This window comes from Epinephelus lanceolatus, chromosome 23 (assembly GCF_041903045.1).
Source record: "Epinephelus lanceolatus isolate andai-2023 chromosome 23, ASM4190304v1, whole genome shotgun sequence".
NCBI lineage: Eukaryota > Metazoa > Chordata > Actinopteri > Perciformes > Serranidae > Epinephelus > Epinephelus lanceolatus.
Window position 1 is genome coordinate 22,765,132 of NC_135756.1, and position 27,157 is coordinate 22,792,288.

The following is a 27,157-nucleotide window of genomic DNA, read 5'->3' on the forward strand; positions in this document are numbered from 1 at the left end:
CATAAAGCGAATCTGGTGTCTCCAAAGCAACATGAGATTACTGTTAAGTTTAATTTCATATTTTTTGAATGTTGTGGCTCAGGCAAAAACCTTGTATGTTGACAACCATTACTTTTTAGAAAATGAGGAAAAAACCTTTGTATTGAAGTAACTACAACCCAACAATTTAGCATTAGTTAAATATTTGTGAAACCCACATACAGACGTAAAGGGTAACCATTAACATTATTTGATTGAAGAAAAATAAATACATTAGAAATATGGAGATGCAAGGTCACAAACGACAGGGATGATCTGGAAAGTAGACTATGCTTATTTGCTCTCCTAGCTAGCTTAGCTTAGCTTAGCTTAGCTTAGCTAAGCAGAAAGACTGGAAAAGGGGGTCATCCCTATGTTTCCCGGGTTCTATGTTTCCCAGGTTCTATGTTCCCCACTCAACCAAAAAGGGTTCTATGTTTCCCAGGTTCTATGTTCCCCACTCAACCAAAAAGGGTTTTATGTTTCGCTTGGTTGAGCGGGAAACATGGAACCCGGGAAACATAGGACTTTTTTTGTGTAAGCAGGGAACATAGAACCTTTTTTGCAGGGTTAAGTGGGGAACATAGAACCCAGGAAACATAGATACGCTCCCAAAATATCACATATGACAGCCCCTAATTATCATATCCTACACTTTTTGCATGGATTGAACAAACTAGGTTTAACATTTTAGTTAGTGATATACCTTTGTTATCCCCTGCTTCCAGTCTTTGTGCTAAGCTAAGCTAGCCAGCTACTGGCTATAGCTTCAAGAAAGCGAACAAGCATTTGCAAAATGTAAACTGTCAAACTAAAGTACTGCTTTAAATATTCAAAGCGCATTTGTGACTCTGCGGTTTTCTGCACATGGCTCAAAATGGAGGTAGCTGAGCTGGCAGCTAGTAGCTAATGTAGTGAACAGTGCTAACAATAGCAAAGGTGGTGACAGAGATATAAGTGTTAATGTGGGGGGGAACCAAAGGTTGAGCACTGTCAGTAGTAACAGCTGTAGGAGCACATTGCAGAGCAACAGCAATTAGCTAGCCAGTGGGCTACCAACACAGGACAAAGAACAGAGAAGCTCAGATGACAACACACAAGGAGGTAGTGTGACCTCATTTTCTGGGCAGGGCACCATAGAGTGTTTCAGGTAGGAGGTTTTTCTGTAGGCTGACATGGAAAAGTTCATGAATTTTGATTGGTGAAATGTGAATTTGCTTTACAAATTAGCTTCCTGAAAGAAATTTATTGATTAGGTAAAAATTTCTACATTGTGCAACACAAATCTTCCATAAACTTGCCACTAAATATACTTTATAGTTCGTAGTAAGTCACTACAAAGCCCTGCACTGAACTTTTCCCCTTCATTATCTACATTTTTTTCCACAGCTCGGGCCACATTAAGACCTGGCACTTTGCTCTGGCATTCCAAAGTAAGCCATCTATACGCAGCCCTTCACTTTAATGTTTGTCTGTAGGAATTTGTCTTCAGCCATATGTACCAGATTAGCCGAGATGCACTTAGGAGGCGGCGGATCAAAGAGCTGGGGAAAAGTAAAAGGTTGCTGAGGTCAGACAGGACCATGAACGCTCCTTTTACTTAAACCAGGGGGAAGATGTAAGTGCATGACCTCACCACGAGGCCTTCTCTTCTCTATCCACGTCTTAGTATAGATAAGATAAGTGTACTCTTGTTATTGGTGTCCTGTTATTTGCATTGTTAGGGCCTGGAAATGGTAACTGTGCCAAGTCCGTCACATAAACACGCACACATACAGTCTGCAGCCCGACAGGTATTGCCAAGTATATTATAGTCAGCAGGCAGAGTGAAAGGTTAGAGGGGAGGGTCAGGTTTCACAAGTCTATTGGGCGGTTAGTTGTTATGGCAACTGAAGCCGGTACTCTCCTCAGGTGACATAAGGTACAAAGATGAAGTAAGGAGTTGGAATAGAGGTCAAAATATGACTGGTGGTGGGATTAGTCGTCACAATCATGACACATGTAGGTAGTAAGTTCACAGTAGCTACACTTTGCCTGCGTTCCATATCTTCTCAATGACATTTAATCAACTTCTACACCGGTAAGAAGGCTGTAAAACAATTACCATTTTGTCAGATGTTCAGTATTTCACTTTGGAAAGTTGGGAAATTTGGAAAACCTTTAACTTGAAACTTGAGGAGTTGAGTAGGCACAAGTAAATAGTCTATCAGTGTGACCCTCTGCCCTCCTCTTTATCTCTGTTCCATCACAGCCAGGCAAGCTAAATAATTCAGCCTCATCAGGGCCACGGTTGGCATCCTAAAGAAACGACTGTGCTGCTGAACAAGACCAGGCAGGAGGTGAGACAACGACTGATCCAATTGTGCCATCTACTGGTGAAGAATTTCAAACTATGTAGGCTGAGTGTTCTTTTACCTTTGTGCTTGTGAGGACAGTTATTAAAACCATCAAAGGTTGAGAGAAATCCCTTAAAGTGACTGTAACGTTTTTAAGAAGAATCAAGCCTTTTACAAACAAGAAGTTGAATTCATAAGCAATTAAACGCACCATTGCAATGATATTGCTGCTACAGCCCTGCTTGGTCTGTATGAGTAGTTCATGGTGGCTGATGTTAGCTAATGGTGGCTAACTTTAGGTAGAGATTGCTTTGTATGTAGTTTGCCGATTCTTCTGTACTTGTTTCCTGTAAAAGTATGTTTTAGCATTTTCCAGTATCTTCTAATTGTCACTTGTGTCCACAGTGCCCACTGGAAAAACTTAAAACTTAAGTAAAACCGACGTATCTCTCCATAACATTGAATATTAATGGCTAATTAAGCAATAAACAAAGTAAAAGTTCAGGGGAAAACATGTATAGGATGCTGTAGGAATGAGTTCTTAAATGCAAACATGAGTTAGCATGTTTGCACTTCCTGATCCTTTGTCTGAAAGTCAATGGGTTTTTAGTTCCATGCCTGAAATGAGCTTAAGAGACTTCTATGTCTTGCATTACAGCACAAGATATGTCAGTAAATACAGCACTTGTGAATTTTCTTGAAAAAGGCAGGTGCTAACAAGTGGCTAAACGAGACTACAGAACATATAACTGTAGTGTTGTCTAGTTTGTTTTTAGCCTAACGTTAGCTTTTTGCTTCTGGCAATTTTACGCTTCAAAAGTCATTAAAGTGGTAACCCTAGTGAGGGTCTTGCTGAACGAAATGTGTAAATATCATAAACTTTTGTTTGCCATGGAGCGAATTTTCTGCAATAATCCCAAAAACCAATGGAAATGTCACCTTGGCTTTTTGTTAAGGGAACCAGGGCGGTGCTAAATTCCAAGTTCGTCGACAAAAAACATCATCCGTGCAGCTCTGTTGGTATCATACATTAAGAAGTTTAACAGTTAAAACCTCAACTCAACTTAGCTTCATCAGGACTCTGTGGGTGTGGTTTGATCACACCTGATTGACAGTGGCCTGGCAACATTAGCAAACAACCCCATGACTGTTGATTAATTTGATTTAAAAGCTAGCTGATTGCTGTGGGGAAATACATTACATCACTGCTCACCAAAAAGCAAAGACAGAAACTCAGAAGGCATTGTTCTAACTTTTGGCAAAAATTTTGAGTTCAAGTTGGAAACCCAACGCTAATATGAAGACGCTTCTTGAGAAAATGTGTTTTCAGGGGCTTTAAAATTGACCAAGTAGCTGTTTGTTTTAAGGTGGACTGAAAAAATCAAAATTTCAATTGAGCTTGATCTGCTGTAGCTTGAACTAGATCCTTGTTGCTCCCTGTATGGGTTAACAGTCAACCGGGGCCACACCCCCGATTGGGTATTTGCCTTGCAAAGTATCATACGCGTCAGAAAATAATTATCACCTCAAACTGGATATGGGTGGTCCTTTATGATAGACACACATTTACAATTGTATTTACTGTCGATGGCTGAAACCATGATTTCTATGATACAATATGATACAGTAAAGCATTGGCTTTGGGTAGGATAATGGTCATACTTTAGATTAGTGTAGGATTAGGAGATACACAAGTAGAGATTAGTTGAGAGAAGAAGCAGCACTGATATAATGCTGCATACAGAATGACCCAGGTAGTGTCAAAAATAGAATGTGGTCAATGGAAGGTCCTCAAAAATATAGTAATCCAAACACCATTGAAAGCAATACAACTTGGTAGAATTCAAACAGCTCCTTTCAAATAAGTCCTGCATAATTTTTTTTTGTTAAAATACATTGGAAAAAGTCTTTGTTCTGAATCATAGCTAACTGTTTACTTGAAATGGTAAAATGTTAGTAGTCAATCAAGCATCTTATCCAAACAGTTTTTTTGCATCAGCAGCCTCGTCATCCATCCTCCCCTTCCTCCCCACTGTTCTATAATTGACTCTGGATGCTCCGCCAGTTGCATAAGACACATGTGGTTGTGCAACCCTCTAGAAAATACTGATTTGGGATTAAGAGGGTTATTACAGGGTTTCCAAATGAGCGCAGAGGGAGGATTTGGGAAATCTCAACAGCAGTACTTTTGCTAGAAGACATCTGAAGAGGATCACAGCCCCAAAATCCATTGTGTGTGTGTGTAGATGTGTGTAGATGTGTGTGTGTGTGTTAAGCATGACTAAGGGGAATCCCATCTAAAAGCATTAGTCCACTTGTTTGCTGCATAATCTCTGATGACTGCACAGACCCTGAGTGGTTTCCCATTTAAGCTTATAGTAGTTACAGATCACGATGCAGTGATACAGGCTTCCGAAATATCCTGCAAGAGAAAAGAGGCCTTAAACACAGAGACAGACAAGGAGACAGACAAAAAAAAATCCCCCGTAATCTTAATTTAACTTGGGAAAAAGATATTCATGTTATCATTGTGCATTAGCAGGAGGAACACAACACTTACTGCTCACTGTGAACAATCATCATGAACAGATATCATGACAGAAACATTTACATAGATTTTTCATGCTAATCTATGAAAAGACTAAGCCTTACAATTACACATAACATAGTCGAAAGATCTAATATTCTGTCTCCCTCATGTATGTAAATAATATTGCCCTAAAAATTTGTGTTGTACGTTGAATCGACACCTCCGTGACACCATATCAACAAAAAATTAATATGATAGGTCATTGTCTTGAATTTGAACACACCAATTAAGCCTTCGATCTGGAATAACTGACTTTTTTGGCCACTTGGGGGCAGCAGAGAGATGCTGTGTGAACACAACGCTGACTTATATTATCAAAAAGAGGCCTATTTACACCAGCATTAGATAGTTAGCAACATTAGCATTCATTTGGAGTCGTGTTTCTGGAAAGTGGCAACTTCCTGGGCTGAAAAATTAAGCCACTAGGAAGTGCCAAAATCTGCAGTTCCTCTAATGGGCACTTGAGGGTGGCTCGAAGAACAAGTCAAACTCAATAGACCCCCATGTTAAAATGGCCAACTTTGCAGCAGAAGTAAACATGTTTACAGCCTGGTACAAAAATGGTTTTGGTCTCATTAGCTAATTTCCCCGTTCATGACAACTGCACTGGGGTTAATTTTTTATGTGTTTTAAGTGTTTAAATGTTGTTAAGATTTAAAGTGATGCATATTTAAGGGCGTGGTCCCTTTGAGTCACATGCTGTCTAATGCTGATCCACCCCTTGCTCCTCCATAGCTCCACCCTCTCGTCCAAATATGGTCACTTCTGACTCCAAAAATCCAAGATGGCGACGGCCAATGCCAGACTCAAGGTTTTAAAACAGGAGGTATCTGACAAATGTGAGTCCAACATTCACACTCTTTTAGCTCTGTTTTTGGTCTCCGCCAACTCCTGTGAAAAATATCTGGCTCTTTAGCTGCTATATGCTCTATAATTTTCACTAGCAAGGTGCTAACTTTGTCAGCATAGCATTAAGTTTGTTTTTTCTTTGTTTGTTGTTTTGCTTAAAACAGAAAACCATGCTGATGAGAGCAAACCACAGCAGCAAAGTTGCTGGCCTTAAAACCAAAAAATGAACCCTCAAACAAAGAAGTATTTATGTGGTGCATTGTAAATATCAAATATTGATTATCGCTGCTTTAATGAACTTCAGTTTACATAGTCCTATGCTGCCGCGCGATAAAAATCCTCAGTGTGTTTGTGTGAGCCTATAATTGTGCAGGAATCCAAGAGTGCTTTTAAATGGCAAAACTCTACTGTACAATGTACAGTACTTCAGTGAAGTGGTGCCCTGCAGTTCTTTAGATAGCACTCTGCATTAATGTGGAATGATAGCTACAGTAGATAGTATTCCAATGTGTGGTAACAGTGGACTGCCTATATTGCAAGCTAGAGTCTCACTTTTTACAGTTTCATTGCAGCTTTTCATATTATCTGATTAGTACTGCAAACATTGTACCATAAGAAACGTCTCTAATGGACTAAATGTTTCCCTTTTCTGCTCTCTAAAGGTCTGCAGTGCTAATGAACTAGACATGGAAAGTCCTCTCTGTCAGTGCCTCCACATTTGCCTAGACAAATGTGAAGGCAGGCTCAAGGTGCACTGCCTCTCTTTAGTCTTCAGTAGCAGCTAAAACCTCACAAACATGGATTTCCCGCCAACAGAAGATGCACCTGGGAGACGGTAAGTTTTTTTCTTGTTTTTAAATGCTGAAAGCAACCTATGGCAGAAAGAAATTATGGCAACCCTGGAAAGTCTGATCCTCTTTTGTGCTAACATGTTGACTTGAATTGCAGGCTGCTCACAGACAGTGTGTTTGTGAGGAAGAGGAGGAGGTGACGACGTGACAGCCGCAGGACAACCAGGCCAAAGCTCCATTGAGGACAAGACTACACCGATCCCCACTGGCCTCATTGGTAGTCTGACTCCATACATAGAGAGCACTTGTGATTACTTCCCTGTAATCTATGGTCTCATCTCAGGGGTCAGGAGTCAGTTGACTCCTGTTTCACTTTCTCTGTCACTTTCCACCCATTGCACTCTCCGGTCCTTCAAACCCCCTCTTCTTCTTTGTCCATTTGATCCCAAACTCATCGCACTGTAAGTACAGCGACTAGAGGACTGTCGGAGGAATCACATATCTCAAGATGACTTCATCACTCTGAAACATGATTGCTGAAATTGAGGGACAAGTGGGACTTCGGTGAAGACTCCTGGATTCTGTTACTTTCAGAAGGCAAGAAGAATCTTCCGGACGGACAAAACCAACATGCAAAGGTAAGCACTTCAGAAATGGTCATGTTTTTCACATTTAAATTCTATTGTCAGGATTTGTGGGTAACTTGATTTGCAGGAATAATAAAGTCCCATTTACCTATTCAGCCTACTTAAACTCATTGACATATTTTAGACATTAACCTTCAGTAGACTTTTTAGGAGGCCAAATACAGATGAGGGAGGAACCTTTAAACTTCACTAATACATTTTACCTACTTGTTTAGACTGACACAATTTGTTAATTAGGGTTAGGTCATCGGTTATAAGGTCATAGTAAGTGATGACTCTTCTAAAACAGAAACAATCAAGTATAAGAATGAGTTTAGATGATAGTACTGTAAACTGCTATTTAAACAGGTCTGTCAGAGTCAGGGCCAGAACTACCACTGAGGACAATGAGGTCATTCCCTCTTTATTTTTTCTGGAACCTTCAGGTATTTAGCAACCTTGAGCAGTTTATATTCTACAGTTAAAAAGTAAAATGTTTTTATGCTAATTTCAGCACTTTTAGACCCTGCCCAGTGACGGCAGTGTCAGCAGCTGGAATCGGGCCAGTTTATTCAGGGCGTCATTCACCCCGAGTCTTAGCTGAGTTGGGCAGTCAGATCTGGCCGACTTATTTCTTTCAGCGAGCTGAGTTTGGGCTGAAGCTGAGTCATGAATTTGGCCCAGTGATGGCAATGTCGGAAGCTGGAATTGGGCCAGTTTATTTGGTCCGATTCTGGGGCTTTATTCATCCAGAATCTTAGCCTAGTTTGGGCTGACGCTGATTCCTGGAAGTGTGAAAAGGCAAATAAAGTGGCAACACTTTTATTGACCAGACTGTAGTATCCTCTTGAAATGATAGGAAGTTTGTGGGAAAAACTATGTAACCTAGTACAAATGACAGAAAAACAGATGCAAGGTTAGTTAGGTTAGAATTTCGTTATACGTCTTGACTTTCAGAGGGAGTTCCTTTTGAGAATTGTTCCATTTTAAATTTAACTTGAATCACAGAAATTTGCACATCTAACAATGAACCATCCAAATAATAAAGAGACCTTTACAGGAATGGGCTTTGACGTTTTGGTGTTTTTCTTTTATATCCAAGGTAATGGATATTACGAGTACATTTCCTGTTTCAGAACTAAGAACACTACAATAGAATAAAGATCATTTGGCTATACAAAAAGAAGACAATCATTCTGTGGGTCTACAAAATCGGGCTTTCCTTCAGTGTCTGTGGAGCAGCTCCAGATTTTATGCCAGGGATGTCCAAAGTTTTTTGAATGGGAGCCAGATCAGATATTGTGAAAATGCCTCGGGGCTAGCTGCTTCTCGCATCAAACGTTTTATTAAAAAAAAAATCCCACACAAATGAGACAAATGCAACTGTTTCATCTTTCAGTGAGAAAGTATTCAACTTTCTACTGCCCCCTAAAGCGGTGCCCTTAGAGTTGATTTTACGCTTCTTTGCTGTGGCCATGTCTGCTACCCAGCCGTGTGCTGTTAGGTAACCGTTCGTGTGCTGTTTATGAAAACACATCAGTTCTGCCTGTGTAGTTCATACCTGGTGCATGTCTACAAACTGTGTGATAGTCCTGCCATCAATAGATGAACAGGAAAAATGTTAAGTAATCCTGCTTGATTAATCAACATTGTGTGGTGGGCCACACATAGTGTATTTTGAGCAATGAGCCCCGAGCCAAATGAACAAAAGCAGCTCATGTTCACAGCTATTGATTGAACTTTCCTAGACCATGAAATTACATATTGGAACTCTGAAGGTGTCCTCACATATAGTCCTTTTAAAACAAACCAAACCCAGTCCTCTTAAAGTGGACCAAAAAGTGGACCAACAGAAACAGGGACTCAGTCCTTTTTGTGTTCATATTGTCAGTTCATCTGAAAGTGAACTCCAAACAGGCACTGCAGTGTGGTTATGAAGCCCCTCACTTTCAGATGAACTTGACATTGGAGGAAAACCTTAGCGTTTGTGTACTGTAGACTGTTGCCGTTTGATGTATTCAACACTCCACATCTGGAGATGTGCAGAATCTTCCATGGACCACACCACTCCTTGTCCTGCGTCCTTGCAAGTGTTACAGGTAGACCAATGTGGTTTCGTCTGTTTTTCCTGGCGTCCCAGTGCAATAGCATGTGATCTAGAGCAGTTGTTCCCAACAGGCGGGTTGCGGTCTAAAAGTGGGTCATGGGTCCATTGTGAATGGACCGCAAGTGACTTGCAAACATGTCAAGTTTCTTTCAAACACTCTTTATGTTGAATTACAGTGCATTTCTAGCACAGAGCTTTTACTTTGAAGTGCTTTGTTTCCTGCTGTAGAGTGAATGATTATCGGATATCGGACAGGTGCTTGACAGAGACAGCAAACTAGAGCTCTTGACGAAGGAGAAATCTGGACCCTGTGGCTATACCAGTTGAGAACCACTGATCTAGAGGGCTAAATACATGGCAAAGGGCAAAGCGAACCAAGAGTGCTTTGTGTTAACAGTGCACAGGTTAAGCGAGCCGCACTGTGGACTTGAAGTGAGGGGACTTCAGAAGGGCCTGAGTTCTCTTGGAGTATTCACATATGTGCATAAAAATGCTGAGTCACCGCTCTGAGTCCGTTTAGAGGGTTGAAAAGGACCAAGTGTGAAAACACCCTTTACTTAGGGCCTGTTTATACGGTCCCGTATATTTCTGAAAACGGGTATTTATCGTTGCGTTTACACCTATCATTTACACATAACCAGCAACCAGATTTTCAAAAACGGCTTCCAAAGTGAAAGTTTTAAAAAAATATTCGTTTCTGTGGAGATGTGTAAACAGGATAGACGGAGATTTTGGAAAACAATGACGTTGCAACCCAGTTCACGCCTGCCCATTAGGCGCCCGGTAACCACAACGACAATGGCAGATATGTTGTTTACGTTTTGTTAGCACTTCTGGGAGTCACAAGCTTACAAATGAATTTAGCACTGCTGCATCAACATCACCGCTATACTGGCGCACAAGGACATCTGCTGTGCCCATTATTAGTAAGTGCATAGCAGCTAACTATGCTACGTAAGGTTAAGATATAGTTTATCATTGTTTTTATCACTAGCGCCAAGAGGAAAACAAATCACTGTGCATGTACAGAATGTTCTTCTATGGTGTTTGACATATTGTGTATCGCTACCTACTGGCCCAGCATGCTAATTGCAGCAGGGATATTGTTTTCAAAACTGATCGTGTAAACCCGGATTTTTTTTTTTTTTTTATATGGGATAAATTATTTGTATCGCTGTCCGTGTAAACAATAATTTATGTGGTGTTCCCCTTAAAAAAAATCACCAGAATGATAGAAATTATGCAGACCCCAAGAACCCCCCATTTTAAATTGGTGTTTACGGCCCTGCTAATGGGGTATTTTTACATTGCCTATGCATTCAAGCATTTTGATATGCTTGAGTAGAGGAGATGTCTGCAAAACTTCTTTGCCTTCACAAGTACTACTGTTGGGTGTGCAAAGTATCCAGTGGGCCTGATTGGACCCTTTGGTGGGCCGGTTCTGGCCCCCGGGCCATATGTTTGACACCCCTGGTTTAGAGGGCTGAAGACACTCTTAATTTAGGCGATGTTCCCCTTTAAAAATTCACCAGGATGCTAGAAATTAGGTGGACCCCAGGAACCCCCCTTTAAAATTGGTGCTGCTAATGGATTATTTTCACATTGCCTTTGCATTCAAGCATTTTAATATGCTTGAACAGAGGACATGGAGGCAAAACTCTTGCACCAAAATAAGAGGCAGATGGAACAGGACAGTGATCATATTATGAGTCCACTGGGTAATTTACAGTAATGCTCAATGACATTATAATGAGGCCATTGTTTACCCACGTGTTTTATAATTCACTGTGCATATTGCAGCCACAGGGCGGTGGTAGGAGGCGGCTGTGTTTCCGTGCTGCTGCCTCTCCAGCATCACTCACCGCTAACGGCCCCTTTAAGAACACGGCACCGAACACTGACGAAATTTCCTCGGCTCGGCCCTGCTCCCTGCCCGTTTCTGCGAAATCAGACGGAGGCGAGCCAGTATCTGCAAGCTCCAGGCCGTAACGGTGCTGGTCAGGGCAGCTCTCTCCAGACAGGAGGAGGAGGGGGAGAGACGCAACTGGTATTTTTTTCTCCTCAGTGTTTCCCTGCTTAACCGCTCCACACAGACGATATTTAGTCGGCGGAGAGAAACAAGCAGATATCGCTGGGATGGATGGACCAAGTGAGCAGCTCTCGCCGTGAGACTGGCGCTAATTTGGACGTCCTGAGCAGCAGGTGTACTGAAGGATAAAACAGACTACAGGGAATCTCAGTGTTCATGAAACTTTGCTACGATTTACGTGCTGGGTAAGACTTGTTCCCCCCTTTATATTCTTCTTAAAATACCTATTGTTAGGGAAGAATTGTTAGGGTATTGTTTAATCTCAACCGCCTGTCTCACTGTTTCGTCGGGGTCATCCAAAATGCGGATTAGTGAGCTCTCACGCTGTGTATGTTACAGATGTGAGAAAATGTCCGACCGTTTGTGGGGGTTATTAACAGTTAAACTCGAGGCCTAGCTAACTTCATAGCGTTTAATTCAGTCGCTAAAACATAATGTGAATTCAGCAGTACCGTTTGGCCTAGCTAACGCTAAACTGGAGGGAGTCGTGAACATCAAAGTCTAACGGTCGTCCGCTGCTAGTTCAATGTTATTAGTAACGCCTATTGCTGCTTTTTTGTATTTTCCGCACTTAAACACCCCATAATAACCATTTCACATACATATTATATAGCCTAGCTGCTTTATGTTAATATTTTAATAATATTTGGGCATACACTCGGTCAGCTTTTCATTCATGTAGACGTGAAACCTAAAATCCATCACAGTCAGTGACCGACATTAACCGTTATTTTATTTTCATGTCAAAGTTACATAATGCACCTGAAGGCGCATACTGATTTGAAAAGTACAAGTGTGGTGTGTTCACTGACACCTAGAAGCTCCGAGATCTGAGAGTTGATAGCGCTGTCCTAAAAAGGTGCTGTGAAAATTAAAATTAATTCCCCATTTCTGTCAGTGGGGAAGTGGGGACAAGTATTGGTTTCCTGGCCTGGATTGACCCCGCCAATTGGTGTCACTTTGTCCCCATTGTTCATCTGATTTCAGACACAGAGGGCAGATTGACAGATCGTTAAGGAAGTATTGATTGATTATATCCTTGTTTATATAACTGCATGGTGAATTAATAGCAGTAGAGTAGGAGGGATGGTGCATTGAAGGCAGTGTGTGTGAGTAAACTTCACCTCGCCACGTCTGGTCAATTCAGTTTTATTGATAAAGCACAATATCACAAATCACAATTTGCCTCAGAGGGTTTTACAGCATACAACATCACTCTGTCCCTGGACCCTCACAGCTAATAAGTAATAACCCTTTAACAGGGAAAATGGTAGAAACCTTAGGAAGAGCAACTGAGGAGGGATCCCTCTTCCAGGATGGACAGACGTGCAATGGATGTCGGGTGTACGGAGCAGATCAACATTATAAATTTACAGTAATCCACATGACAAATTGAGAGAGACAGAGACCGAGAGAGACAGAGGCATCAAGGTCGGGCTGTTCCCTAATCCAGGACGGCACTGAACTGATATCATCCTTTTCAAAACCTGGGAAAGCTGTTTTGAAAACATCATCTTGATCCAGCCTTGAATGCACCGCAAGGGCATGCTGGTACTGTCTCTGCAAGATAATTCTGATTTTAAGAGTTGTGATGTACTCTGGCGTTTTGTTAAAAAGAGCCCATGACAATTCTATTATGCCTCAGAACAAAGATGAAATGTGGAAGAAAGAGAAAAGGGACAAATCATCTATTTTTTTGTCATAATTTGCACATCAATTGTGTTTATAATAACATTAGCGCCAGGCATATTGTGCACCTGACTTGTGTAAAAACACAAACTAACCATTCCAAAGCTGCACAGACAGAAAAAAATACCTCGGACATGATGTTGGCTTTGAAAAATGCACGCTATAACTGACTTTTATCCTTGTTCAGCCAACTACACATCGCCCAGAGGGTTGCATTAGTGGGCTAGATAAAAGCTAGTGCATTCTTCTTGTTCCTACCATGTCTTTATTGTTCTTATCTCCTAATCTGTTGACTGGGACTCGAGCACAACCCTCATCTAGCCTTCAACTATAAACAGAGCAGAATATGTCTAATAGGTCTAATTAAAGTCCTCATATCTGCACTCTCCTCCCTTCCTCCCGCTCCATCCCCAGGGTTGACATCAAATAAAAATGCGAGGCTTGATGAAAACATTTACAGAAACATTGTGCATGCAGATTGAGGCTTGTGTTCCAACTTAATAAGGATGTGGATACTTTGTGAGTGTGTTTATGAGGCAGCTTGGTTGCTGAAGTGATACAAAAGTTGCCTGGGCTAATTAGAAAATAGTATTGTTTTGTCTTCTAAGTTGGAACAGCAACTGGCAGCATACTTTGTTTTACTACAGGCAGTTGTTATTCAGCATGGCAGTAGCCTGATGCTTTTTTCCTCTGACCATCTGTTGCCTGTCTTTTCACTATGAATGCAGGAGCTGAACAAAAGTTCGAGCGACTCCTTGGTGCATTCTGGTTAATTCTGGCAAATGAGATATCTACAAGTCATGATAATCTCTTTCTCCATCTCGCATTGTCTTAAGAAACTTGTCGAAGTTAAGATTAGCTCTACAGGTGAGCCTCCTGTTGTTTCTGCAGAAACCAAGCACCACAGATGATGATGGCAGGATGGCCTTACATGGGTTTATACAGCACTTTAGAGTGGAGCAATTGCAAAAGGAAATGAGGTTTGCATCAGTCACCAAAGCGGAAACACTACACTGTGGCATTTCCAGCTAACAAGCTGTTATTGTGAACTTTCTGTCATTTGAAAACAAAACCTGGCTGCCTAATGTCCCAGAAAATACAGAAAGTGGCCTACTTGTGCGAATGCTCTTGCCTGCATTGTACTCAACAGTACAGTACACTACAGTATGCAGTTGTTTCCACTGACCCCCCTTCCTTTCATGCATGGCTGATGGGCAGCAGTTATATAGGACGTAACTGTAGAAAGAGATACTCGTGTCTCATGTGGCTATACCATGCCAGTGTCCTCTTATCAGTGCAGATAACCAGGGGTGATAGGAAGGCCATTCACCTGAATAGTTATTAGAGTAAGATGAGTGTGTTTGTGTGCACCTGGGAGCATTAAGGCTTATTACACTGCCATTCAATTTACGTTATTAGCCCAACAAATTGATGCTCCGATGGAAATAGCCATGCCCTGACGCTAATACATTAAAGAATGTGAGGCCTGTAATAGCACTCATAAAAAATGCATTACGGTTTCCTACAACAAGGATACACTGTATATCTGAAAACAGTGTATGCTATACTTGCAATCTTGGCTTGTGATCAGTGTAGCGTTGTGAATACTGTAGGGCCGCTCGGCTAGAAACGGAATTACTTTACAAGGTGCTAGAGGGCAAAAAGAGTCCATGGACCAAAAATGAATCATCAACTATTTTTCAGCACAATTTGGAAAATACATGGTGCCTCTTAAATGATTCCTTATTTCACTCTTATTATAGTATACTGAATTTCTTTGGAATTCAGGGTTGTTGGTCGGACAAAACAGGACATCTCACCATGGGCTGTGGCAACTTGTGATGAAGCTATTTGCCGATATGACCAAAGGATTAATTAATTATTAAAAAGTAGTTGCTAGATTAATCAATAACAAAAATTATCGTTAGATGCAGCCCTGCTGTGATCACACTCCCTTAACTATATTGATTTTAATTCATTTTAACAACAACAATGGACATTTTAAGTGCATGTGTCTTTAATGACAGTTTTGTATTGCATTTTAGGGATGTCAGTTTTTGTTCATTTTGCTTTAGCCCAACATCCATTAACCAATAACTATTAAATAAGCAATTAATTTTTAAGGAAAAAAAAAAGCAAAATGATGTGAAATACAAGTGGTCCATCCTGTTAGTCTGGCACGCCATTGACTCAGTGAGCTTTAGCATAGCATTTTAAAGGGCTAGCCATGTAGCGGTGGTGAAATTTTAATATTTTGACAGCTGGCTAGCTGCGTTAACATCTGGAAACATAAAGTCCACTGCCCACCCTCTGGTCTCCACTGGTTAGCCATCGTCAGGCTTGGTCGCTTTGCACTGCACACCACCAGGAAGCTAGCTGGAAGCTACCTAGCTACGCTACTAATCCTGCAATTACTGCTGGTAATGCTGACCCCGGGGCGAGATGGCGTTGCTGTGGAAATGTTAGCTATCCTGCTGGGCTTCCCCCAGGTAGCCTAGATGAGTTAGCGGCTTCATACTTAGCCGCAAACCCCCTTTAGCATTGTTAATTATGCTAGCATCACTTGTCCCTTTGACAGTGCTAACCGTGCTAACAGAGCTAACAGTTATAACATAGATAACAATGCTAAAGGAGGTTTGTGGCTCAAAATTGAGTGACCTGGCAGGAGTATAGTTTTGCTAGCAGTAATCGCCGAATGAGCAGTGCCGCCACCTAGCTCGCATCAGACCTGAAGGTGCACAGTGCAGTAAACTTAAGACTACCAGAATGAACCTATAGACTGAAATGCGTAACTAGTCAAAAATATTCATGGTGGTCAACCGAATAATGGTTAATTGTTGACGTCCCGACTCCCTAGTTTTAAGTGTAGACGTTAGGGATGACCTATTGTTCAAAACCGAATTCCCAGTGATATAAAACATAAGATAAAAGTGACAAATCCTCAAATTTTATTCGTCATTTCAATGTTATATCATGATAAAGTTATTATCAAAATGGTTGTCGATTGAACTTCTGTCAATCAACTTGTCATTTCAGCTCTAGTAGAAACTATAGTTGCAGTATTTGAAGATTCTTCACATGATTTTCCCTTTTTACAAAATTGAGAAACACGAATGTAGGACAAAGGGCGTCAGTCTGCCTCTTACAGCCTGATATCCATGAATGACAGTGATTGGCTGTTGCAGTGAGTGTGACCTGTGTGACCAAGAGTAACCTCAAGCTACTACGGGTCATTAGCAGGAGATTACTCAGACAGACATAAGCGTACACACACACACACACAAACAGTATACTGAAGCTTGTACAGTGAACACCCACTGGGCTTGTTGAGCTACTCACCCTTAACTAATATACAGTAATAAACAAACAGGTCTGTGTGTGTGTTGCTATACTGTCATTTTGGTTTATGTGCATTAGTGTGTGTATATCTTTGCCTCCTCTTTGTTGCACCAGCCTCTCCCTGACTTGGTGTGTTAGCATGATTTATGGTTAGTGGATGGAAGTGTCTTTGTGTTGTGTATCACTGAGCAAATGTATCACGAAGGCTCGTTTGTGTGTATTCCCACAGTAACATTCACATAGTGATCAGACCTTGAGCTGAAGCCTTTTCTTCCTCCTCCTCCTCCTCCTCCTGTCCTCTCTTTTCATCGTTTCATCCCTTAAGATGATGATGTGGTTGAAACTGCCTCTGGGCTGGAGAAAGAAATCCTTCAAAAAGGAAATAAATAAGAAAACGTAGCCTGAGGAACACCGCAGTGAAAGGAGGCGAGGAATAGCAAGGGAACATGTAATGTGCTTTTTAATAAGATCTCAGCTCGTACAAATTAGGGCTGTGTTTCATAAATGTTAGCACTTACTTACAGACTGAATAAGATGTGATTTGTGCATTGTGATTTTCAAAGGAACTCTGAATGAAAATGTCAAATTCTTGGGTGTTTTTTGAATTCATATATGTGCATCTGATGCTTTCATTAGTCAGTATTGTTATGGATTGATTTTATGGAAGGTAGCTGTAGGTAGTTTGAGTTGACCAGTTGCTCACTGAGCTGTAGCACCTAGCAGGCAGGTTCAGGTGGTTATTGTGAGAACACATTTCATAGTGACAGGTGTCTTGAGAAGAGGAGGGGGGTGTTTATCGAGCTGCCACTCACCATGTTTCCACTCACCCCTCATGGAGAAAAGGTCAACCCACCAGTCACCTCTGTAATTTCCACTTATATGTGCGCATGGGGCTGGGTTGTCTACATGAGGAAATGCAACATTTGTACTTTCTCCGTTTCCTCGCCTCTTAGTCCCTCCTACACAGATAATGTGAAGATCTGTCCAGTGAGTAATAAGAACGAACGAGTTACTGCCGGTGCTGTATTTATTTTGCTTGTCACTGAGGTCCTCCCACATGACAAAACAATATGAAATATTAGTCTGTGTGTGTTTTGTTTTTCCCCCATAAAATTGTTATTTGTGTCTTCATTTATTGATGTTCTGCTTGTAAATGTAATAATCCAGCATATGGTAAGAATAATGTGTGAATGCGTGACGCCCCTAGATCATTATCTCTTTGTAGTTTCCTGATCTGAGGTTCGTGGTCTTATGTGTGCAGTGGAGCAAGCCCTTAATACAGCCTAAAAGGGATAGTGCACCCAAAAATGAAAATTCAGCCATTATCTACTCACCCATATGCCGAGGGAGGCTCAGGTGAAGAATTTTCCTAGTCAACCAATAGTCGTCATTTAGGGCCATTAGTCGACAAGTTGCCTGCATGTTTATGATATTTATTTTATTATTCAATTATATATTTTGGGCGGGGCAACACAATGGTTTGAGTTGAAGGTGTGAGAAAGAATAGTATCAGTAACATTGTTCACACTGTGCTTCATTACAGAGAAATACAAAACCATACTAATGAACCTTCATTAATATAGGCCTATATTTTATCTACAAGTACACATCACACACTGAGCGAGCCGCCTGTTAATGATGCTGTCAGCAAAGCAGTAATGATTGTGCTAAGTGGCTAATGGACATGTAGCTACTTCCATGTTTCAGATGATACATCATGTTTGTAGTCGACCAATGAAGATGAGTTTACATATCACCTTGGGTTCGTCCTTCACCTTCTCAAAATGATCCCACACTTTAGATTTCCTGCCTGACATGTTATTAACTAGCCTGTGTGATAAGCGCAGGTACCAGCCCTGGAAATTAGGGGCTGTACACATGCTGCGTTTTTACCCGCCTAGAAACGATGGTTGTGTCAGGGGTTTCTAAGCAACCTTAACAAGCATCATATAGCCTATTTACATGAGTGCAGAGCTGATCTTCTTCTAGACGCTGTTCATAACTGTGGAGGCCTATCGTCCATGGGACAGATGTAAAGCTCTGGGGAGCCCTGCACTAACATGATCAACTTTTCTGTATTTATCAGACTGAATATTTACAGAAGAAGGGAAAGATATCTGTCGGCTGTGATTGGTTTGTAACGTGACTCCTGTCTGACTGCTGAGATTTATTTTGATAAGGCACAGCTCCTAATAGAGTTTCACGTTCTTTTGGGGGTGTTTTTTTTCCTGCGACTAAGCGACCAATGAAATATTGCCGAATAATGACCTTTCTTGGTCGACTAACGCTTGGTCAGCTCTTAGGGGGCAGCCCTACTGCTACCAGTGTATCGACACTGCAGAAAATGAGTATTGTAACTTTTATTTTAGTATTTAGAATCAATAGATCAATCAGAATCAATGTTTTTGACAGTACTAGTAACCATTGTAATTAACAGGAAGTTAAGGGGCAGAACAGAGTGTATTTCATGATGGTGGACCGGAATAATTTCCTGGTCCCGCAAAGATCAAGGAGTAATGATTGATCAAACAAGGGATTTGAGATGTACCTTTTTTCAATATTTACATGATATGAAAGACATTGGGTCCGTAACTTTCTTTTCAGTCATTAATTTAGCCTAAAATCCAAGATTATTGCGTAGTTATCGAGAAAACCAGGCCTGGAATGTCTTAGTTGCAGGTCAGCAGTCTTCAGAGTTTTTAGAAATGGAGTGAATATGAAGCGGCAAGTCTGACAACACGCCGGTCGGCTTATCAGTTAGCCAATCATTCACAAAAAACCTGTCTGACAGCTTGTCAGTCAGTTAACCATCTTCGAAGTGTGACAGTTACTCATCCGCTCAAACAGATTAAGTAATCTCTGAGGATTACATCAAGAAGAGTTACACTTAATCCCTTCCTAAATGACAAGTCACAGCAGTCAAAAATCATCACATTCATCATCTTGACTGCATGTTGTGTTGCTCCGTGCTCGGCTGCTGGAAAGGATGACAGATTGTTATGACAATTTGTTGACATATACCAGTCGGTCATATCCACTCTATGAAGATGAATGACCTCTTCGTAGACTAGGACAACAGGAACCTCACTACTGTCTCGTTCAGTCAGCATTTCTCATTCAAAGAAAGGACTTATTGGAGGTGGTGACTGGAAAGTCAACACTTTGGGTGCAGCCAGAGTTTAATAGGCCAATAGGACATTTGTGAACTAGTAGCAGTGAGGGGATCAGTGTGTTGCCAGTGACAGTTTAGCACCTGTTGTTGTTTAAAAATGGCCCTCATTTCGATGCTAATTATGAACTATAGCACATTTGTACTGTAGTTGGCTTATATTGGCTTACTTCTGGTGGGCATTAATAAGGTCATAAATCCTGTCTGTATTTTGTTTTTATGGGTGGGATTAATTGTACTGCAGTGTCAGGCTACCGCTGCTGAATGCAGAGCAAATGCTGCAGTATCTTGACTCCTGTGACTGTCTATGATGACACAAACAGCCCCCCTGTTCAATCTGCCATCATTACACCTTGGCCCTTGATACCATAACACCATCAGTAAGCCTTTCACAGCCTCTCGCGACCACTGCCACTGCTCCCGCCATGGAAATGAAATCAATAAATGAGGTCAGCAGATCTGCTGCTGTCAACTGTTTGGCAGAGGAGTGAGAGGATGTGGTCATCATGGCACTAACAGGGTTACTGGTTCGATCTTTTTGTGTAGGCAGAAGGGGAGAGAGAAACGCAAACACTGGCGTGGTTAGAGCTTCAATAAAAGGCAAGAGGTTGGCGTTTGTTATGTCATATGTTACTTTGGGGAAAATTTTCTAAGGGCAGATAGGGAAATTAAAAAGGGTGTAGATGTCCTGTAACTTCTGATTGCCTTTACAAATGTTGATACTGAGAAACAAACTTTGGTTCAGACTGAAATACTCAACAAATTGCGGATCCGTCAGCATCAGTCCTTCCAACTGTCCTCTGTCCTCCTTCCTCTGCTGCTGAGGTGATTCACTGCCTATAGGTATGGCCGGTAAATTTTAAGATTTGTGGCAAACTAAGCTAAACAGTTGGACTACAATCAGACAGCTTTTGTTTTAGCTTGCTTGTAACTATGTACTATTAGCTGAGCTAGTGGGCTGCACCTGTGTGAAACATCGCAGCAGTGTGTGAGACTGCTGACAGAGCAGAGTAAAGATTGCTTCTCTACATGTTTAAATGTTTATGCTTGTTGAACACGTATATTGATAAAGCACTGGCCTTAGGCTCGCAAAGATTTTATGTCACGTACTTACAGTAACGAGCGCAGTTGTTGTCAACTCCAGTAATCTTAATTTCGTCTCCATAGACTCTGCTCTGCTGTAAGCTGGCTTCACTTTGTGTTGTGTGTGTGAATGTGTATGTGCATGTATAGGATGCTGGCCCCGATGCACAGAGAGGAGAGGAGCGTCAGCATCATGATAATAAATTACATCATAACCTTAAAATGTTCCAATAAAGAGCTTATCAATACTAAAGTCTTTAATAATTCAGGCTTGGGGCTGTTTTAGACACGATTTCAGCACCTATCCCAAGAGTAAATTGCAGTGGCTCTGGGGATTTAGTTTTTCATCTAGCACCATTATCAGGTGCAGATAAAATTTGTCAATACCGTAGTTTACGACCAAATGCCTATAAATCTAACACACCCATCAGCTGGGTTTGTATCTGGATTAGGCTATGTCTACTCTAGTTTTTGCACCAACTACTTTTTTTATTTCACTTTCTTTTATTATGTCTATGTTATGTATCAAGACACAAAGTATATTTAGTATATGTGAAAACCTACTGATTCAGATTTAGCTTAAGCTTTGTGTTTAAGTCCAGTTTATGACAAAGGGGGTGGTAATTACTGCTAGTTTTCTATGTATTAGGTTTTGATAAGGTAAGAAGAAGAGGAAAAAGACCGCACTGCCATACCAACAATAGCCCCTGCACTTTTGTGTCCCCACAGGGTTGCCGTCCGCCATGTTAAGGTAAAGCCCAGGTGCGCGGTGTTGACCATGCTAAAGCGCCTGGACAAGATCCGCTTCCGAGGCCCCAGGACGAGAGAGGACTTCCCGGATCTGGCCGAGTCGCCGCCCGCCTCTGACAACGAATGTAGCGATGACATGCAGCTGAAGCCCAGGACAGCTCTGCGCGACACAGAGGAGATCCTGCGAGACCCTGTGAGTGCTCATCATGCTCAGACATGCTTGAATGCGTGTGTTTAGGCTGGAGATTTGACTCATGGTCACATTTGCAGTTGATTGAGTTTCATGGAGGAAGCAGAAAGTGATTAGTTTCATTTCCTGTTCCTTTTTTTCCGTTTCTGTTTCCCTTCAATTCTATCTATCTTCATCTTTATATCTCTCTGCATCTGTATTTGTCATACTGAATACATGGCTATCTTGCTTTTGTCTTATATACACACGTTTAGCCTTGACGTGCTAGGACAAACACATATGGCGGTGTTTATTAATGTAGGCTACTCATGAATTATTCTGTCTGAAAAGGACGCTCTGACCTCGGCATGACTCTAGCATCATATCCAGAATAACACAAAAACAGAGGGAGGGAGAGACGCAGTAGACGCTGTTTCACCTGTTTGATGTTTTCTTAGCACCCTTAGTTTAGGGCTAAAAATGACAGTACGTTGTTTTGTTCAATCCCACTTGTTTTTGGTTACTCTGAAGAGGAAAGGAAGACTGATGGAGGGTGGGGTTGTTACAATAAAGAAAAATGGAGGAGATGACAGCGATACAGATTTGCCGATGGGGGACATGGAATAGAGATGGCAATCGACAGCAGACAGGAGCAGAAATAGTGAAAGCAGCGTTGAGATGAACAGATATTGGATCGCAGGAAGGGGATGAAAAATGGAGGGAGAGAAAAGATTAAAGCGAAGAAGGTGATAAAGGGGGCCAGAGGACAGGAACTGAGCCTCGGAAGATTGGACTCTGAGATGTCTGGAGGGGAGGAGATGGACAGGGTGAAGAGGAAATGCTGAGAAAGGACAAAGACGCTAGCCTTGACTAAAAAACATCCACATCATGTTTTGATATTTCTCCCTCCCATTCTAGATCCTGTTCATATTTAATGAAATCTGCAGCTCTCTCTTCCTTGTCGGTGACTAAACCGGCAGTATTGTCGTCATCATCATTCACTCACACTGATAGGAAGATACAGGCATTAAAAACACCAGATTAGTCACTTGATGGTATCATTTCCTGAATGAAGGCTCCAGGATCTCTTTCACTTTCTCTCTTTTGTTTTCCGAAAATAGACAGCTGATATGACTGTTGCATGGAAGGTACTCTGTGGGTTTTCCTGCATCCCAGTGAAAGCTGCAGTGCACAAGGCCAGGTGGTAAATGAGTGGTACTCAGAGACAGAGTACATCATTAGACAGTGACATCAGTTAGGGGGCAGTTTTTTTCACTTGTCAGCAATCTAGCTGACTGCAGTCCCTTTCAGCGTACTTTGTGGGCATGTGCAACATGTGTCTGTGTTTGCGTGTGTGCACCTGAGCCTTCTTGTGTGCACAAGTGTGTCTGTAGGCTGGTGTTTGTATGTCATGTGTGCTGGTGTTTGCCTGCGTTGGAACCATCCCACTGGGAGGGCATCGCCCACATCACGGCACTGATGAGTCACACTCCGTAGCCCCAAAATAGACCAAGCTAGCTGCCATTCCTGCTGTGACACACACACACACACACACACACACACACACACACACAAACACAGACACACAAGAGACATGCAGTCTCTCTCCCACCAATCGTGCTGTTGCATTCAAAATCTTAAAGCTGCCACTGCTTGGTTGAAATATCATCTTCCCTGCGTAGCACTCTACTGGCACGTTGGAGCCCACCCAGACACACTCCAGGACTAGATTACATGACCTGCCTCTAAACTTCACCTTTATTACCTCATATGTTAAAAAGAAGACAGAGCGTGCCCTTGGGCTACATGCACTGAGACTTTTTGACAAACTAGCTTGTGTCATCCATACTAAACAGGCAGAATGTCACTGGGCAGATGGTGTTCAGTCATTGCACAGACGACTGCGTATGACCTTAGTGGCCTCTTCTCGCTTTTCTGCGAGATCAGGTGGCTGCCTCACTGCACATGTCATACTTTGTGTCATCTAGTCATTATCTATAGCAAATCTAAAATACATTTAGAATTGCAGACAGGTGTGATGTGATGCAGGTCAAGACAGTGCCTGATATTAAGATATTGCTAGGTTTTACAGCCCTACAAATGTCAGCTTTATTGGTATTATTGCACAATGATTAATGAGCATTTACATATGAAATATCTCTCAAAGCATTGTCAGTATTAAAAATGATGATCAGAAGCCACTTAACCAACCATCAGTGCTGAGCAGCTCTTCAATTTGCCACTCTGTGCAGGAGTCAGTGCTTTCAGTAGCGGGTCATGAATGCTTGAGCCTGTCATCATGTCCACAGGATTTAAAATCAAGTCTCTTATCTCTTCCAGTTTCATAGTAAGGGCCAGAGATAAACCCTATGGCAGAGAAGTCCAAAAGCGCACTGAATACTGAAGTCAAACCACAAGTTGTTTTTTTATGGTTTTGACTTTTGTCCTACCCAGAATACATACGATGTGGGTTTTTGCCAGCTAGCTGTTGCTGTGGATTGCAACCTTGCAGCTGATGCTGCTTTAGAGGGTTGTGGTTTACTGAGACGCTTGCTGCTGAAACCCCCGTGTCTAATTTTTGTTCTGTGGCATGAGTTGCCTGTCTGGTCTGAGCTTAGTCTAATCTGATGATTTTTTTTTTTGTTTAGCTGTTTCATTTTTATTTAAAGTGGCAATAAATGAGTGTGCAAATGTTGCAGAATTGCACCCCTGGTCCACTGTCTGTAACTAACTTGAGTTCTACACACAGTTTTTGCTTGTGCACCATTTTAAAAAGTCAGGGAATCAGAGGGTTAACAGGAAATCAGGTTAGGTAGGGAGGTGGGTACATGGTTTCTCAGAAAAATAAAAGTGAAAGTAGAACAGGATGTCTGTCAAGTTGAGAGTAATCACGATATCTTCTACACTGTTAGCACTTTCTACCATTAGCAGAGGAATCACATTTCCTGCTGGTTCATTTTATACATTTTTTAGCGATGCACAATATGTATCTTTTTTACAGATAACCTGCTTCTCATGGCCAATAACATAACAGATTATTTTGCATTTTTGTATTAAAAAAAAAGAAGAACCAGAGGGTTAGAAATGCAAAGATGTAGTGAGAAAATATGGATAATCTGACCTAACCAAATCTCACTGACAACACTATTTTTACACAACAGAAACGAGAAACGGTTCTGACTCTTCAAATGTTAATTTGTTTCTTCTTGTAAAGTATGTCAAAAAAACTTCCTACACTTACTTTTGTTTTCATAGAGCATTTTGCCTAACAGTTGAAAATAAATGCTTTGACATAATCTGTCAAAACAGCAACGTCAACATATTATACACAAGTAATTGAACCATAAAGTAAAGTACCTACTTCTTCTTGCGGGGACACAAGGAAACTACTGCTGCAGATGTTTGAGCTCTGCGCAAGGGGCAGTTGCTGACCATCTGCCAGCACACACCCAGTGACAGTGCTAGCTGTAGCAGCACATTGCAAGTGTTAACTGAATACGCTTTTATGTCTGGAACCTCCCATCTACAACGGGCTTGAGACGTGCCCTCGTTGAGGGCTTGGCTCTGATTCCGGAGTTACTCATCTGCCGAACCAAACGGGATCAGATCAGACACGGCTAGCGTTACCAACCGGTTAATAATGGGTTTAACCACAGAGTTGAGCCTCTTTTGGTGACTGGACCGTTTAAAGGCTCTGCGTTGGATGTGAGCCACTGCTGCTGTGTTAGCACGTGCTAACTGGGCAGATACTGACCATTTGCTGGTAAGACAGCGGCTCTGGAGACAGTCTTTCAGCACTGCATCTAACCTGTTAAACAGCAGCAGGAAGTTTGCTGATCTAATGGGGAGTCTGGCAATCGGGGATCAGACCTTTGGCATAATCGTGTTGTCTATCTCAGAAACAGTGAAGGACGTCCACACTATTGAAACGACATGTTTGGCTCTCTAGTTAATGTGCTGCACTTGTGCTTCTTCTATGTGTTTATTGGAGGCTTGCGAACCACCTCAAAAGCGTACTGCCACACACTGTGTTGGGGTGTGTAGATGCTGCCTTTGGTAAGCCAATGGGAGCAATTTGGCTTTGTTTTATTGGTGTAATTTATCAGCTATAATCTCTTAATTAGAATAATGCATAATAATATCAATTTCCCATTGTCAGACGATAATTTATCAACCTTAAATATATCGTGCATCTTTATTATTTTTCTGAATTAAACTGTTACTGATGACAGCATAGTAATGTAGCATCTTGTGCCATAAATGCCTGATATTCACAATCACATTTTCACTAACTTTTTTACGCTTTATTGTCTTGACGTCTTTACATTCACACATTTTATAAAATAGAAGTGGCACACCCATGTAGTCAGTGTCCATTGTGCAATAACACTTTCTGTGACAAACTAGGTATCTTTCTAAATTGTTAGTTATTGGACATGGCTGATTAAAGACTACCACCAGCCTGCTGGACTGACAATCTGCCAAATAAGGAGAAGGTCTCTTGTGATACGTGTGTTCATGAGCAGATCAGGGCCTTGAAATCACACCTCCTGTATTTCCCTATCCTACTGTGAGACACATTTAGCCCCATGAGGAGGTTGCAGGCCTAAAAAGCACAACATGGAAGAAAGAGTATTTAAAAAGTGTGTGAGATCCCCAGAGCTGTTCTCGAGGATGAACCAGACATTTCTGTGTCAGTTCTGTGCTGAGGCAACCCATGGACAGTGTCCTAGAGGCTGAACATGGAGAGAAGAGGAATGGATTGAGGAGAAGAAAGGATCAGCTGAGAAGTACAACAGATGACTGAGGAGCGTGAGCGGGAGGATAAGGAGATCAGTCAGCACAAGTCTCTAAACAAGAGGCAAAGAAAGATGTGGCAGACAGCATTGAGATCTTCACTGTCTCCAAACAGAGAGGAAAGGCTCACTGGAAAGAGCTTACTGGAAAGAAGCAGAACAGAGAGGAGACACAATAAAATATTTTTAACACAGCTAAATAGAACTAGAGCTGAAAAGCAAGAATGAGTGCATACAAATTGGTGAAACATTTTCAGTACTTTTTCTAATCACATTGCTGTTGATGTAAAATGTCGAGTAAAGTAAAATGTCATGGCCTGTTACACATAGATATGCATCTATTCATTTTGTTGCTCTCTTTCGGTGTGGCAATTCATAGCCGGATGCATTATGTTTCAGGTTGTCCGTCCGTCCCATTCTCGTGAACACAACATCTCAAGAACGCTTCGAGGGTAATTCTTCAAATTTGGCACAAACGTCCCCTTGGACTTCAACAATGAACTGATGAAATTTAGGTGGTCGTAGATCAAAGATAAAGGTCACTGTTTGTCTGCCTCATTCTTGAAAACGTGATATTTCAAGAACACCTCAAGGGAAATTTTTCAAATTTGGGGTAAACGTTCGCTTGGACTCAACGATGAACTGATAAGATTTTGGTGGTCAAAGGTCAAAGTCAGTGTGACCTTGCATCCATCTCATTCTTGTGAATGTGATATCTCCAAAACACCTGCAGGGAATTTCTTTTTTTTTTTTTTC

At 41.5% G+C, this 27,157-nt stretch overlaps 1 protein-coding gene across 4 annotated transcripts in view; it reads left to right on the forward strand.

Moving 5' to 3' along the window:
* The first annotated feature begins 11,247 nt into the window (after window positions 1–11,247).
* The window catches only part of gramd4a (GRAM domain containing 4a), a 65,547-nt gene continuing 49,637 nt past the window's right edge, over window positions 11,248–27,157 (forward strand). For all 4 annotated transcript variants that reach the window (XM_033614922.2, XM_078164983.1, XM_033614923.2 and 1 more), the window contains exons 1-2: window positions 11,248–11,591; window positions 21,416–21,629. In XM_033614922.2, the coding sequence (XP_033470813.1) occupies window positions 11,563–11,591; window positions 21,416–21,629 (243 nt within the window). In that variant the 5' untranslated portion in view covers window positions 11,248–11,562. The remainder of the gene's footprint in view (window positions 11,592–21,415; window positions 21,630–27,157) is intronic.